Source organism: Helianthus annuus, chromosome 17 (assembly GCF_002127325.2).
Source record: "Helianthus annuus cultivar XRQ/B chromosome 17, HanXRQr2.0-SUNRISE, whole genome shotgun sequence".
NCBI classification, from domain to species: Eukaryota; Viridiplantae; Streptophyta; class Magnoliopsida; order Asterales; family Asteraceae; genus Helianthus; species Helianthus annuus.
The window spans coordinates 159,336,793-159,353,761 of NC_035449.2; the positions used below are offsets into that span (position 1 = coordinate 159,336,793).

The window sequence follows — 16,969 nt, forward strand, 5'->3', positions numbered from 1 at the left end:
TCAAAATGAATTGGAACCCATCACCCCGACACCCACAACCACCAGTTCGGGTCGAAACGGTTCGGGTCGGGTCGAAACGGTTCGATTCGAAACGGTTCGCGTCGAAACGGTTCGATTCGAAACAGTACGATTCGAAACAGTACGATTCGAAACGGTACAGGTCGAAACGGTTCGCGTTGAAACGGTACGGGTCGAAACGGTACGGGTCGAAACGGTTCGGATCGAAACCAGTATGGGTCGAAACAATTCGGATTGAAACGGTACGGGTTGAAACGGTGCGGGTCGAAACAGTCAAAAATTCCAATGAATTTACTTTAATTCTTTCACATAGGGAAGGATTTTGAATTCCTTCGGTTAAAGGAATTTGAAAGAATTCATGCCTAATTCCAATTCCATGTCAACCAAACACATGAAGATTGAAATTGGGTTCCAATTCCATCAAATTCTGCGAAACAAACATCTTAAGAGATGGAATTCAAATTCAAATTCCAATTCCCTTAAATTCCATTGAATTCATGCGAACCAAACGCCCCTTAATATTAATTCTTATGTCAAGAAAGTATCCAATACATTCTTGTATATGTAAACTGTTGGTTCAATAAAGAATATGAAACAGGTACCTTAGATTTGTCCGTATTAATTGTATATGTAATCAGTTGGTTTAATAAAGAATATGAAACAGGTACCCTAGATTTGTCCGAATTAATTGTATATGTAATCAGTTGGTTCAATAAAGAATATGAAACAGGTACCTTAGATTGTCCGAATTAATTTTGAATTGAACATGAGAGCTTCCATGGTGCTCTACCGGTTACTTATCAACTTTTCAATCAAATAAAAGGTTGTTGAGGTTAAATTGATATAGTCTAACATTCTTTGATTTTTTTAAGTTCTTTCATTTTTTTTAAGTCTATCAATTTTTTATACAACATTTAAAAAAAACTAAACCATAAAATCAAGTATTTATTCAATGATATTACATCGCCTATTTTTTTCTCGTTTGACATGTTCGCCGCAACACACGGGTGCTAGATTGACTTAGTTATTCTCTATTATATTATACGTTTCGATCTAATTTATTTGCATTAACACGTCATAACTTTAGTGATAGTGACTGCTGATGGTGGTGTGACATTAGTGTTATGCCATGGGGGATTAAGATAATTTGTGTCAAGAATATTCCAAATATGTACTTGTATATGTAGTCAGTTGGTTCAACAAAAATATGAAACATTTGCCTTAAATTGGTCCTAGTTAATTTTGAATTGAACATGAGAAGCTTCCCTATTGCTCACCTTTCAATCAAATAAAAGGTTGTTGAGTTTATTTTGATATAGCCTTTCATTCTTTAATTTTTTAAATTTCTTTTTTTTTAAAAAACTTCTATAATTTTTTATACGACATTATTTTTTAAAAGAATTGTAGCATAAAATCAAATATTTTATCAAATTGAGTATAGTCTTGTTATAACTTTTTTAAAAAGTTGATAAATTGTGTGTAATTATGCTTATACGTAATTATGAAATCGGTTGCGAAATTATAATATACGTTGCGTAATTATAAGCATATGTTACGTAATTATCTTGTAAGTTGCATAATTATGTAATTTTTGTGCATGAATAAGTAACTTTATACATAATTTGTGACGGACAAACTTACCCCTTGCCCATGGACACATTGTCACCTTTTGGTGGTTTCGCATCCTTTGTACATATATGTGTCTCATATATACAAGTATACATATGTAACTCGCAAATACATATAGGTTTCTTTAGCAAAAATCAATAACATATAAAAAGATAAAATAAAAAACTTCTTATTCTCTAGTGTTTTTTTTTTTCGGTTTTCAAGTATCTTTTAAGTTTTCTTACAATCAGTGGCGCAACTTTCAAGGGGCCGAGAGGGGCGTCCGACCCTCCGAATTTTTCGCTTAGTAGTGTTATGTATGTATGTTTCGTATAGAATTTTTTTAGTATATATGTTTTCGACCACCCAGTTTTATAAAAAAATTACTTATATAGAATTTTTAGGCTCGGTGACTTCTAATCCCCGGTGAAAATTTTCAAGCTCGCCACTAATTACAATCCCTCTTTCGGGTATACGTACGTGCGCACATGCATACATACCTGTCAATATCGGCTCCTCTAGCATAATTAATTAACTATGTACAATCTGTTTATGTGAAGTTAATAGTATTGACTAAGCCATGTGCTAATTAGCCATTTCTGATATGAGTCCTTGTAATAAAAGTCAAATAATGTAAACCTTATATATATGGGTCATGTCACGTACGCTTTACATAATCACCTTTCATGTTCTTGCCTTCAAAGACATACATGGCAACCGGTGAAGAATTCAGTGAAAGTTACTTGTTGGTTAATGCTAAAGAAGCAAGTCTCTATGACATAGCTTGTATTTTGATCCGATCAACTAGTTTTTTGAACACTAAAAATTTTTACAACGAACAATCGGAACATGTCGGGAGGTCAGCCTGGGACGATGTTCGCCGGCGATTCGTCATATTCGCCTCCATCGTTGCGCAAAAGGTTCTTATGTGGGCAGAAAAGCCGATCGCTGGAATGGGTCTTTGATCGAGATATGGTTGAATCTTTTGTCTAGCAATGGAGGGTTGTTTGGGCTTCTGATCAATCATATACGAGGTTATTTCTTTAATTATGTATCTATTCTTTTTATAAAAGTTTGTGTTTTGGAGCAAGGGTGGAACCAAGGGTCAATTTTAAAAATCGTTTTTAATTCATACCGTGTTGGGCTCTAAAATGATTCAATCGGTTGAACCGGGTTGTATAGGGCAGTTGAACCGGGTTACTATTAACCCTATAAATTCCGTAAAATACAAATTCATCTAAAAAAATCAAATCTCAACTTGAATTTATGTAACTGATCGTAGTTTTATCTAAAAAACAACTATTTTATTGTAAACTGTTAAGCATTTTAAGAAAATTTTATTAGTTATAAACAATATTGCATTTTTCAAGGTGAGTAACAGTTTCAACAACAATGAAATATTGGAATAGAAGACACTAGGTTAATTACCAGAAATATTGAAGATTAATATTACCTTAATATCGTATTTTATTAAAATTAAGAAATCAAATCTTAAGATAATGCAAACCGGTTCAACGGTTTGAACCGGTAGAACCGGATTTACCGCCGGTACATAAGACATACTGTATTCGGGTTTTAACGGCCTTTATCGTACCGGACTCGTGTCCGATATCCGGTTTAACCAGTATAACCGGCTGGTTCATACCGGTATTTAAAACATTACCAAGGGTCCAAGACCTCTCATTTAACAAAATGGTTTTATAAAAATCTTAGTCGTTTAAGAAAAACAAAAATTTAGTTGTAAACGTTTTTTTAACAAAGAAAAACAAGAATTTGTTGTAAACGTTTTTTAACAAAAGTTTGTGTTTCGGAGTATGGGTGAAGGTCAAGAGGGTCGCTGACCTCTGTGGTCTAAATTTGTTAGATTTTTTTTTTTTTTTATAAAATTTGATTCTATTTAGGAAAAACGTGAGTTGTTTTTTTTTCAAAAAAAGTTTGTGTTATTAGACTTAGCGTAAAAATCAAATATAAATGGGTATTAACATACAAAATATCCTTAAGAATGATGTTTGCAAAATATAAAAAAAAAAACAGTAGTAGAATAATATGTAGAGTAATTATAATTACTCTACAAAATTACATAATTACTCTATTAGTGTAAAATCACTAATTTTTTTTATTCTAGGACTAAAATACGTGCTTAATAAAAATGGAAAAAATTATCTCCTTCACTTCTTTCGTTAAGGGTAGTTTGTATCTTAAGACTCATATATACAATAAGTTAACCCATTTGACTTACGTATATAAAATATGGGTCTTTTTAAGAACAACATGAGTTTGACCCTTACTTCTATCCGGTAAAAAAGATTATGGTTTCGACGACGCTGTTTTAGAGTATACGCATGTCTTCGACGTATTAGCCGAGCATTGTGTGGATGGTTTTGATTTGGGTATTGTTGGATTACAGGGAAGGTGGTGAAGCCTGAGGAATTGTCGGAAAAGTTTGTTGTCATTCATCGGAGAACTTGACCAGCGATTGGAACTCGATGCAAGTATTAAAAAGGCGACGGAAGATATAATTCGTCGCTAGCAATGATGGCTGCAAAGTTATCATATGAAAATGAGGCTTTTGTGGAAGCTGCCATACAAGATCATCTGAAGGTGAGTTGCTATCAGGAATGTTACATGTTGATATTAATAACCAGACGAATTTACATTGAGATAGTTGGTAAACGGGCAACAAGCTGCGCCGCTACCCTTTTTGAATAGCAAAACTAAGCCTTTTAAAAACTACGTCCATAGATCTTGTGGGTGTTGATATTTGTTTGTTTTAGATTGGTTCGATTTCATAATTCTATATTTAGTTGATTTTACTGAGTTTATGGTTATCTTGAGTTTGGTAAGATAGGTGAGAAAAAATAAACTCCAAATCATTTTTTAACTTGTTTGAATTTTCGGTTATGGATTCTACCAAAGAATGGGGATCTCTTATTTTTTTACTCATAATTACTTTATGATAAATCTCTCACAAAAATTTACTTCTCTTTTACAACTATCATATAATTTTTTTACTCATAATTACTTTATGATAGATCTCTCATAAAAATATAATTCTCTTTTACAACTATCATATAGAAAATCTTAATATTTTTACTCATAATTACTTTATGATAGATTTCTCATAAATATAATTCTCTTTTACAACTATCATATAGAAAATCTTAATATTTTTTTTCTTACAAACGTGTTCTAATTTAGGAGAACTATTTGTTTAATGCTACTGGGAATTAATATGGAATTATAAGTAATATTTCCTATCTATTAATTAATTAATTAATTTTCTATTAATATGTAAAAAAGCTTTGTGAGAGGGCTTTTCACTAATCAGTTTTTTATCTTGACCCATCAACTTCCATTTTTTACACTTCATACTCTCAAAAATTACAAGATGACCCTTTGACTTTCATTAAGCTTATTATGTAAACCTTAAACTTTTTATTTTTACCTTTCTAGTTTCTTTTTGATGTTGGTTATTTACGGTTTCGATTTCTTTATAATTTTTTACGATAATGTTTATGTTTTGGTCAAAATTTCATACGCTACATGCGTGTGTGGTTCAACGTTTTTACGTCTATTTTTGCGTTTTAACGCTTTGGTCGCAACGTGCGAGTCATAAATCAACTTAGTTATTATGCTCTATGTTTAACGTTTAGATCTATTTTTTTGCGAGTTATGTTTACTGTTTGTTTGGTTTAACGCAAAGCACGGGTCCTAATACTGGTTTATTTAACAGTTACACGCCTATTATTTTAAAATTAGTCCACTAGTTTTGTAACTTCTTTCTTTTTTTGGTATTTTTCCTCAGATGGCGTTTATAGGCTTCTACAAATTTTGGAACGGTAAGTTACTGTAAATGTGTTATATCAAGCTGATTTCTTGTTTGCATAACATAATATTATACATTATGTTATACATTTAAATTATATGATAGAAATGGACATACGATCATAAAGTTACAGTTTATTTATTATGTATAAATTGTTTGAAAAATTAAGAATAAAACGCAAATACTGTTTACCAAGAATATTGCTACAAAATAAATAATTAGTATATCGTATAAGTATCAAAGGGTTGTTGAAGGGGTAATATTGTAACAACTAATAATGACAACGATAAGTCATTGGAAAGTTGGTTGCTAGCATTTAATCAGCTAGTACTTGTCTTATGTAAAAAAATAAATAACTACTACATCGAATAGGCAGTGGCGTCTCTAAGAATTTATGTACTCTGTTCGAGCTCGAAAAAATACGTTATTCCGTAATGTTTTATTATTATTATTTTTTAAAATCAAATGGCTATTTGGCACACTAGACCTAATGACAATAGGCTAGTTTCTAAACCATAAAAATTGTTTTGTAAATTCTGTACGGTGGTCCTCCCTGCGAATAAGTATCAAAGGGTTGTTGAGGGGGTATTATTGTAACAACTAATAATGACAACGATAAGTCATTGGAAAGTCGGTTGCTAGCATTTAATCATCTAGTGCTTATGTCATGTACTAAGAGTGCAACGATAATGAAGAGAGGTATATTTGAATAGAAAATTACTCATGGTAAGAAAAACGGTGTGCAAAAAAACCGAACTAATTGACCCATATCTGAATTAACTAATAAAACCAAATCGAGAAATTCGAATCAAATTAAAAACCGGTGGATCGGTTATTTTTTTCTGAAAATTGAAAGTAGCGGGTCGGATATGGTTATCAATGTTTCCACCCTGCCATAACTGAACCGACAATGTAGTAAAATTTTTGTAGGATTTTAGACTTTTCACCATTTTTTTAATATTTGGTGTTTTTGATTGATTGATTGATTGTTTGTTAGAATTTATGTGTTATATCATAGCCTTTTAGTTGAATGCTTTTTTTTAAATTTAAGATTATATCATGTCATTTTGTTTAAATATTTAGTAATAATCAGTATTAATATTATGGATTATATGTATTTTTAAAACTATGTAATATACTAATATATATATATATATATATATATGTGTAATAGCAATGTTAAAAAAATTTGAGCCATTTTAGCTAGGCTTAAATTCACGGTTAAGCGACTCATAACCGACCTACTGTAATCTTCAAAACCGATTAACCAAAACGCCATAACCAATCGCTTATGGTTATCTATTAACCAACATCGTGGTTATGCTTATGGTTTTGGACCAAAACCGACCCATGCAAACCGGTAGGCAAAAGTAGAGAGATGACGCGAATACAGTTAATAAAAACAATATGAGAGGGATACGTTTAACATTACTCGCTTTCTCTCTTTAGAATTCTTCTCTTATTATTGAGTTATATCATAGATCCGTCCTAGGTTTTCTTGTGGAGGTTATATAAATGGCCAACTTTGATTCTATTTTGACTTGAATGTTATATCCAGATTATCAAAATCAGTTCACAACATATGCAACAATGTTTCAAGATACATTAGATCCCAACTTGATAGTAGTAGCATTTAGAGGAACCAGCCCGTTCAACGCGAAAGACTGGATGACAGATTTCGATATCTCATGGTACGAGCTCAAAGATGAAAACAACTCCAAAACCATCGGTCGAATCCATGGTGGGTTCATGAAAGCGCTCGGCTTACAAAAGATCAAAGGTTGGCCAAAAGAACTCGAACCATCACCATATGCAACCAAGGAGCACCCTTTTGCTTATTACAAGATTAGAGAAATGCTCAAGGATATTTTAGAAAAGAATATAAATGCAAAGTTTATAGTGACGGGCCATAGTTTAGGAGGGGCGTTAGCGATATTGTTTGCGGGGTGTTAGGGCTACATGAGGAGACATGGTTGTTGAAGAGGTTAGAAGGGGTATACACTTTTGGTCAACCAAGAGTTGGGGATGAGAATTTGGGAGATACATGATGCAGATGATGGAAGATCAAGATGTAAGGTATTTTAGGTATGTGTATGGCAATGATATAGTGCCTAGATTGCCTTTTGATGATACATCTCTATTCTTTAAGCACTTTGGGACAACTCTATACTTCAACAGCTTCTACGACGGCAAGGTATATATACACTTTTGACAACATTCAACTCGTCTGACTCATTTGACGTGCTTTTATCTTAGCTAACTTTGTTGGGTTAACCTGTTTGACTCATTAAAGATTAATATAAACCAAAACTTACTCGTATTTACACTTTGATCAACATAAATTTCTATGCGCTTATGAGTTCATGTTCTTATGACTAATCTTTGCACCTAAACTCAGGTTATGGAGGAAGAACCAAACAAGAACTACTTCTCGATAGTGTGGACAATACCCAAGTATATCAACGCGTTTTGGGAGGTAATTAGGAGTTTCATTTTGCCGTATTGGAAGGGTAAAGAGTACAAGGAATCACATGTTGAAAGATTATGCCGCATGGTTGGAATGATTATTCCAGGATTAGCAGCTCATGGTCCAAAAGACTATGTTGATGTCACTAGACTAGGTACTGAACTTGTACCAACCATAATGAATAAGTTAGCAAAGAAGATAGTATTATTGTAAAATTGATTTGGTCCTAAACCGTGAACCATAAATTCAACTCATGTTTTTCTAGAGAAAATTCTTGATTTAACGCGGTTTACATACAAACGGAATAAATACAAACTAAAATCTTCAAAGCTCGAAAAACACTGAATTTGAAGCCTTATATGTCAAATGTTTGGTGAACATCGTTCTCCATAACGTACAATAAATACCAACTAAAATCATTAAAACTCGAAAAAGTTTGAATTTGAAACCTTTGATGATGGATGTTTGGTGAAGGTCATTCACGATAATGTATCCAGCCCCACTATAAGTCCTTTATGCAGTGGGGAAGCTTGAGATTTCCGACCGGGGATCGAAAACGTATATACCTAAAAAAATTATAAAACAGGGGGGTCGAAAACGTATATACCTAAAAAATTCTATACGAAAACTACATACCAGACACTAATGAGCGAAAAGTTCGGGGGTCGGGCGCCCCCTGGCCCTTACAAAGCTGCGCCCCTGCCTTTATGCAGGTTGCTTGCTCACGGGAGCTTCCGGTTATACAAATTTACGTATATATTGGCAATTGACGCGGGAAGGAACTATACCTGGAATCTCACAGAAAGATTCATCATCTGTTACATCTTCTCATCCCACGATTCCGAATCAACAGACCCCGTTACCGAGATATGGCAACTCTTTTTGAAAGTCATAGTAATGTTCCTTCTGCTGAACCTGGGATATTCAATTTCGATGTTGCTATAGGAAGCTCGAGCGGATGTGGGAATTGCATCTGCTACTTCGGATAGAGTTGATGATACTTGTAAGATTGACAAATCTATATGGTGGGGTGGAACCTACTTTTTTTACCAAAATTCCAATATAAACTTTCTCACTGTTCATGAAAATAATATAGAGTAAAATGCACGGGTAGTCCTTGTGGTTTGGTAAAATTTCACCTTTAGTCCTCACATTTTCAAAATTACATGTATGCTCTCTGTGGTTTGCTCCATTGTTACTCGAATAGTCCCTGAAGTGGATGGATGTTAGTTTTTTCAGTTAAGTGATTGTGAAATGACAAAACTGCCCTTATAGTTAAAAAAATATTTTAAACAACAAAAGACCTCACACCAACTCACAAACCTCTCCCTCCTCCCCGCCCCACTAGCACAAGTGCACCACCACCACTTCTGCTCACTTCCCATCCACGCCACCATTTCCACATGTCTGATTCGTAACTATTTCACAAACTTTGTTCACATCTTCCTAAAAGAGACCCTAATTTGTTGGAAAAGAAAACTCTAGATTCGGTGATGAAGATTATGAAGAATTGACCAAATAGAATCATCCGTAGTACAACAGAATAATACAATTCCAATCCAAAAACTGAATAATCATCAAAAGTAAACAATCAATTAACACGATAATCGATTAAACGTTCAATATCAAACAATCAATCAACATCTTCATCTGCTAGGGTTTCAAATTCAAATTTCTCGATCAAAACCTAAACAAATCGATATAAAGTTCACTCACATTAGAAAAAATACAAGCACATACATCCTTAAACGAAAGCGCCAACTGATAACCTTTCAATTGAAGCAACCGGATCTTCTTCCGGTTCCGCAATATTCCTCTGGCGGCCCGTACTCGCCGGAAAAAAACATAAAGAAGACTGACTAAATCGCCGTACTGGAGGACGTTTTGAAGCACCCACACCATGGCGCTTCGTGTGACCTCAATGTCTTCTACAACTACTACTAGGTTTCAGATTTTTAGATGGTTCCATTTGCGTTGGGGAATTAGTTACAGAAATGGTGGTTCTCTGATCCGTGGAGTGGAAGAGATGGAGTGGGTGGGAGGTGGGCAAAAGTCGCGATGGTGCTTGGGGGAGGAGAAGAAGGAGAGGGTGGGTGGGGTGAGGTCTTTTTTTGTTAAATATATTGTTTTTATAATGGTAATGGTAATTTTGTCATTTCACATCCATTAACTGAGAAAACTAACGTCCATCCACTTCAAGGACTATCTGAGTAATAATTGAGCAAACCACGGGGAGTATACATGTAATTTTGAAAATGTGGGGACTAAAGGTGAAATGTTACCAAACCACAGGGACTATCCGTGCATTTTACTCAATAATATATGTTTAAAACTAGTTATGGATTGACGGCTTGAATTGATGAACCCAAACACAACCTCTATATTTATTTATGTCAAACACATCAACCTTAACACGAATACATTTAAAATCATGGAACTCGAACAGTTGAACACGATATGTTTAACCCATTTATCTAAACGAGTCAAACAGGTTAATGGGTTGGCGGGTTGAGCTTATAAAAAGATATTTGTTTACTCTGGTTCTAAAAGAATTAAAGAGGTGACCTTTTTAATTAAATAAGTTAACCTAAACACTATATGTTTATTAACCGGGTTGGAAATGACAACCCAAACCTGATGTTGATTATTTTCATGTTGTGTTCATGGTAAGGGTAAGGAATGGCCATCTCTTTTTTTGAAAGTCCAACATAAGAATTGTCGGGTACTCCGTACGCGGCACCCATTGGCCGAAAGGTAGCCCGCAACGGCCCAACCTGCACGCACGGAGCCCCTAGCCCACCATGCCACCAGTTTCGGGGAAAACCCGACCCTGCACCCGCCCGAGGGCATGACAATGCAGAGCCGGTAAAACCTGGGTGGATCAGAAATCGAACTCGAGACCATTCGGCCAGGAATCTTTCTCTCATTTCCCCATAAAGCCATAACCACTGAGCTATAGCCCAGGGTTAGGAATGGCCATCTCTAGTTTTGATCTTGTATTCAGGGGCGAAGCTTTATTAGGGCTAGGAGTGCCCTGCCCCCACTGATTTTTCGCACGTAGTTTTAATTTTACCGAAAATTTCTGATTTTTTTTATAGTATATAATATTGGATTTTAATTGTCCGGCCCCACTAATTTGGATTTTGAGAGTCCGGCCCCCAATGAGTTTTCGTTCAAGCTCCGCAACTGCTTGTATAGTTGTATGTATTAGCCATAATGAAAACAACTAGTAATGAAGAAAAGATTAGATTCTACGTGGAATATTGGAATGCATCTAATGAGATGTGTATTCAAGACGCATGATTTATTAATGTTCGAAACTAGAACTTGATTAGATTAAAACAAATACAGAGAACTTGATTAGATTAAAACAAATACAGATAGTTTGTCAAAAAGCAGGGCACGTAAAGCAGCCGGTCAAGAAACGTACATTGCAAGTCTTGATGAGCGACACGGTCTTGTGTGAAGATTTAGCAACTTGGTGAGGCTGGTTAGATGATACTAACTCTCTCATTTCGTGAGCCTTCTTCTGAGCTGACTGTAGTTTATGAATAATCCTGTCCATTGATGACGATCTCTTTTTTTCCAATTTCATCTAAGCAAAAAAAAATCTAGAGTAAGAACCGATTCCTTTGATATTATACGCATGCAAAGGAATCGTAGATGTGGCAATTTTGATGCATTTACTTATAAAAAGGTCAAATAAAAAAATGGCTAAAAGGAAAGGCGTCAAAGTGTCGAACCAAAAAAAACATGATTCAAGTAAGAACAGACTCCCTTGATATTTATAAACCAATATGGTCCTTATGCATGCTAAAGATTAAAGGTGGCAATTTTGATACAATGACTTATAAACAGGTCCAACCAAAAAAATTGCTAAAAGGAAACGGGTCCAACCAAAAAAATTGGCTAAAAGGAAGCGGGTCAAATGGGTCAAACCAAAAAAAAAAATAACTCAAGTAAGAACCGACTCCCTTGACATTTAAAAAATATGACCCTATGCATGCTCACGAATTTTAAAGGCTGTCATTTTGATACATTTAATTATAAGTGGGTCAAACCAAAAAAAAAGGCTAAAAAGAAACGGGTCAAACGGGTTGAAAGTCGGCCGAATTGTGCTTTTAATGCTCATAGCCTCTTAAATCATTTTGTTTTAAAACCAGATCATTTTTGTAATAAACTTGTTTTTTAATTATACTTAACGTGTCAACTATTTATTATGAAAATGGACAAAAACTAATTGTCAAAAATCAAGAAATCTTAAAGAACTGCCTTAAACTGCAAAACGTATCCACCTAATTCTATTTATTTCCAAATAAAACATAAAGTACACGGACAGTCCCTGTGGTTTTTCCAAAATTTTGGATTTGGTCCCTAGCTTTCCAAAAGTACACAGATGGTCCCGGTGGTTTGCACTTTGTAACGCATATAGTCCCCGAATTTTGCCAAAAGTACATGGATGGTCCCTATGGTTTGCACTTTGTAACACATTTATTCTCTAACTTGAACCTCCTAAAACCTTTAGATTTGATGGTTGGGGACTAATTGTGTTACAAAGTGCAAACCACAGGGACCATCCGAGTACTTTTGGAAAACAAGGGACCAAATCCAAAATTATGCAAAACCACAGGGACTATCCGTGTACTTTAGTCTAAAACAAAATAGTATATGCAGGAAAGATGGAAGGAACCTCGAGTTTCCTAATCGCCGCATCTGCTTTCGCCTTTTGCAGGTTCTCCCAAGCAGTAATTTTAGCTTCCTCCCTCTGAACCTTCGAGAGGCTCTTTATCATCTCCGAACCTTCGTCTTTCCAGTCAACTACAATGTTTGACCCCTTACCTGAACTTTGACCACTACTTTTCTTAGTGTATGGAGTCAAAGTGACTTGATCATCCACCTGTACATCTCTGATATCTGATTTAGAAGAATAAACATGCTGCGTATATATGGCCAGGATAGAGCTAGAGGTACTTTTTCTTGGAGACGAACAGGGGCTACTCTCGGGGCTCATTTGGGTTGCCATATCTCTCCTTGATACATCACGAGACACATTGGTTGCAGCGTCTATTGAACAACCAATTTTTTCATCTGGATTGTGATGAAAAAATGATAAAACACAGAGTTATAACATGATACACCACAATATTGTATCTAACCGTTATGTGAATCACAATGTTTGTATAAGTGTTTAATTACGTTTTTTTCCATGTGGTTTGTTAATTACGTTTAAATATTGCTAAAACAGTGGTACTTTCACTTTTGTAACAATTACAGTCCACCTCCGTTAAACCCATCTGGTTTACCATTAAGTTTTTGGTGAAAAGACTATAATACCAAAAACTTAACGGAAAATTGGATGGGGTTAACGGAGGTGGACTGTAATTGTTACAAAAGTGAAAGTACTAGTACTGTTTTGGCAATTTTTAAGCTAATGGACTGTAATGATTGTTTTCAACAAACCAGAGGGACAAAAAACGTAATTAACTCTTTGTAAACTAATGGACTGATTTACCTTGAGTAATCCGCAACTGTGAATGGCCCAGCAACTCAGAGCAGCCATGTATGCTTACTGACCTTGCAATACAATGATCCATCAGCGAAGAAAAGTTCCCATTATTTTCAAACCCACTTTGGTACTGAATCAACGAATTATAATCCACATTTACTCCGGTCAAATGTGGTGATTCAGTGACAAAATTAGCCACTGCAGGAGAGTACGCAGAGTAGCATGCAGCATCATGAGGTCCAAGCGGTCCACTCTTTGACTTTGGTCGATTTTGCTGTTGAACCGAAGGCTTCAAACCATTGTCTGCGGCAACTGGACTAACTATCCACCTCTCCGCATCTTCCCATTTGGAAGGCAACGTCTTTCCATTATTATACGGCATCGATGTGCTCCGGTTAGTACTTGTATGCAACGGCACACGTTCTGAACTCCAACCTTTCTGAACACCAACAGTTGCAAGATGATAGTTTGGTGTCCCCGGGCTTGGAAACGCGCCTCTTCTTCGAGAGGTTTTCACGGTTGATCCTAATCGCGGCGAAGAGCTAGTGACGTTCATGGTTTGACCGTTCAGATCCAAACTTGCGGGTCTTCTCCGATCAGATTTCCGTAGCAGAATTTCAGATCTTAACTTCCGCTTTTCACAATCTAATCAAACAACAAGATTCACATTCAGCCAAAGTCAAAACTAATGATCAAAATCCAACTGGTACCTTTATAAGAGAAAGAGCTTCTTGCTGAACAAACTGTTTGATTCTCTGCATCGGTTTCTTCATCAAGGTATTCCTTTATAGCTGCATTCAATTTGAAACTAAAGTTCACCTAGAAACTTTGAATTTCTTTACAACAAACAACTTTTACTCTTTTAGGTTTTAGCCTTCAATTTCACTTTAATTACAACAGTATGAATTAGGAACCTCACATTATACCTTCCACTTTGTCCACCTTCTTCCCTATCAAGTAGGGACCACCATTGTTACGTACTGTGGATTTCCTTTTCGGGTCTGGATCTGAACCTCTTTCGGACGAAGAATGCTGCATCCAAATTAAAAAAATGCGTTTAACAACGAACGTTTTCAGAGGGTGAATTTGAAATAAAATCAACCCTAGGTTTGTTTATACTAAAACAATTTCATAAGGTACCAATATTCTTCACTGAACATCAATCAAATCAAGTCAAATCCAAATTCATCAGAATTAGAAATGCGTTTAACAACAAACGATCCACAGAGGACGAATTCGGAATCAAATCTAAATCTGATTCATAAGGTACAAAAATTTGTCACTGAACATCAATCAAATTAAGTCCATTCCAAACTCATCAGCATTAGAAATGTGTTTTAATAACAAATGATCCGCACAGGACGTATTCGAACTCAAATTAACACTAGGTTTGCTGTTACTAAAACAATTTCATAATGTACCAAAATTCTTCACTGAACGTCAATCAAATCAATCAGAAATGTATTTAACAACATACGGTTCGAGAGGACGAATTCGGAATCAAATAAACCGTAGGTTTTTGCTGATACTCAATCAAATTCATAAGGTATAATTCACTGAACATCAATCAAAATATCATATCAAATCAAATCAAATCAATTCTGAATTAATGAGAATCACAAATGCATTTAACAACAAACGATCCACAAATGACGAACTCGGAATAGGATAAACCCTAGGTTCGCTAGTACGACGAATTCAGAATCAAATAAACCCTAGGATTTTGCTGATGATCAAATTCATAAAGTATAGTTCACTGAACATCAATCAAAATATCATATCAAATCAATTCTGAAATAATGAGAATCACAAATGTATTTAACAACAAACGATCCACAAATGACGAACTCATAATCAGATAATGATAAACCCTAGGTTCGCTAAAACTAACTCAGATTCATACATTACCAAAACTCTCCACTAAACATCAATCAAAACATCAAATGAATCCAATTCGAACAAAAAACTTACCGGTAACATATCGGAGAGTCGAGAGTCGTGATCGAGAACATCTGAAGCTGACGAACAACGTTCAATGCTAGCAGAACCGGAAGCCGAAGAAGAAAACAGAGTGAATATTGAAGAGTCAGGACTAGCATCACTGGCGGTTGGTCCGCCGTAGGTTGATCGTAAACGGCGGTTAGGGTGATCGTGAAATGCAAACTCCGGCATTGTTAGTTGTGAGACGTTGAGTGATTAAGTGTTAGGATTGTGAATTGTCGGATGAAATAGTGAGTGAAGAGAAGAGAAGAGAAGAGAATCTAACATTGGGAAATTGGAAAGATGGCGTTAGTGGAAGAGAAATGGTGACACGAAGATCGGTGGAGGGAGGAGGAAAGAGACAAGAAGGATAATGGTGATTTCACTGTTTTGTTTAAAATGGAAGTTGCTACACTTTGACAGTTGTGTTGACCTCACTTTTACAAACTACTTGAGAGAAATCGTGTTAAATCAGTAATGGGGCTTTTATCACGTCCCCCTTTAATTTGTATGGTGTGAATGAAGCCTCATATTAAATAAAATTTAAAAAAAAAGATTTTATTGGTTTAAATCTAGGGTGCCCCACCTGATAAAGCCCTTCTCCCTCGTTACCATGATGGAGCCCCATCAATGGCGCCCCCCTTGAATTCCTCAGTGTGGTTGTATAGCGCCCCGGGGCGCTATAGAGGCTGCGTTGGCCTGGGTGGCGCCCCCACACCCTTCGACCTAAGTGTGGACCATGTGTTCCCGAGTTTACTAAAAGAAAGAAATGAAAAGAAAGAAAGTTTAAGAGAGAAAAGAAAATAAGAGAAAGAAAAATATACAAATTTATTTCACGTTCCAGAGTTTGAAGGAAATGAAAAGAAAGGAAAAGAAAATAAACATTTTGTGTGTTCCCGAGTGCAGAGAAAAAGGAAAGAAAGTGACAATTTTACTATTATACCCTTTTAAGTAAAATAAAAATAAAATAACCATGACAACTGATGATACCATAACTGAGTTTTCTTTAAAACATTTCGTTCTTCTTCAAATCCATCTATATGTCTCAGCGTAAACAACTAAAGAATCAAATCACGAATTGAAATAATTACTCAATACCTGTTTGTGCTACTGGACTAAACATGCGTAGTCAATTACATTGTATCATTGTAATCATTAGCATTTGAATACTTTTCATCTCTTGATCTTCTTGAAAGCTTTTAATTATTAGCTTCTTTCATGCAGATATCACCACAAACAAATAACCAAGGTTCCCAGCATGTCAATGAGATTAATTTTAAAGTTTCAAAAAGAACAAGTAACTAAAATGTATTACAACAGTAGATGCTATCTTGCAATAACCATATAGCACTAGAAGAATATATCTGTTAGCATTAAAAGATCTAGCAGCTAAATATTATCGTGTTGATAAATTACTGAATCAGGCTCTTACGACGCGAATTGTTTCGAGGCGTACCGTTTCGAACGCGACCGTTTCGACACGTACTCTTTCGACCTGTACTGTTTCGACGCGAACCGTTTCGACCAGTACCTTTTTGAATCGAACCGTTTCAACACGCATCAC

The 16,969-nt window shown here is 35.4% G+C and overlaps 1 protein-coding gene and 1 pseudogene across 1 annotated transcript; one reads left to right on the forward strand and one right to left on the reverse strand.

Moving 5' to 3' along the window:
• Nucleotides 1-2,278: 2,278 nt before the first annotated feature.
• LOC118488915 lies at nt 2,279-8,132 on the forward strand (annotated as a pseudogene).
• A 3,072-nt stretch (nt 8,133-11,204) lies between these two features.
• On the reverse strand, nt 11,205-15,837 carry LOC110936097. Its single transcript, XM_022178435.2, has 6 exons — nt 15,397-15,837; nt 14,352-14,457; nt 14,136-14,216; nt 13,432-14,070; nt 12,610-13,007; nt 11,205-11,514 (listed from the first exon to the last, which is right to left on the reverse strand). Exons 1-6 carry the CDS (start codon nt 15,595-15,597, stop codon nt 11,308-11,310), a joined length of 1,632 nt encoding a protein of 543 aa, XP_022034127.1. The 5' UTR covers nt 15,598-15,837; the 3' UTR covers nt 11,205-11,307.
• Nucleotides 15,838-16,969: the final 1,132 nt, after the last annotated feature.

Coding starts and splice junctions, on each gene's coding strand:
- LOC110936097 (XM_022178435.2), bottom strand. CDS start 15,597: ATGCCGGAGTTTGCATTTCACGATCACCCTAACCGCCGTTTACGATCA. Junction 14,458..15,396: donor GACTCTCCGATATGTTACCG/GTAAGTTTTTTG, acceptor ATTTGGATGCAG/CATTCTTCGTCCGAAAGAGG. Junction 13,008..13,431: donor ACAGTTGCGGATTACTCAAG/GTAAATCAGTCC, acceptor ATCACAATCCAG/ATGAAAAAATTGGTTGTTCA.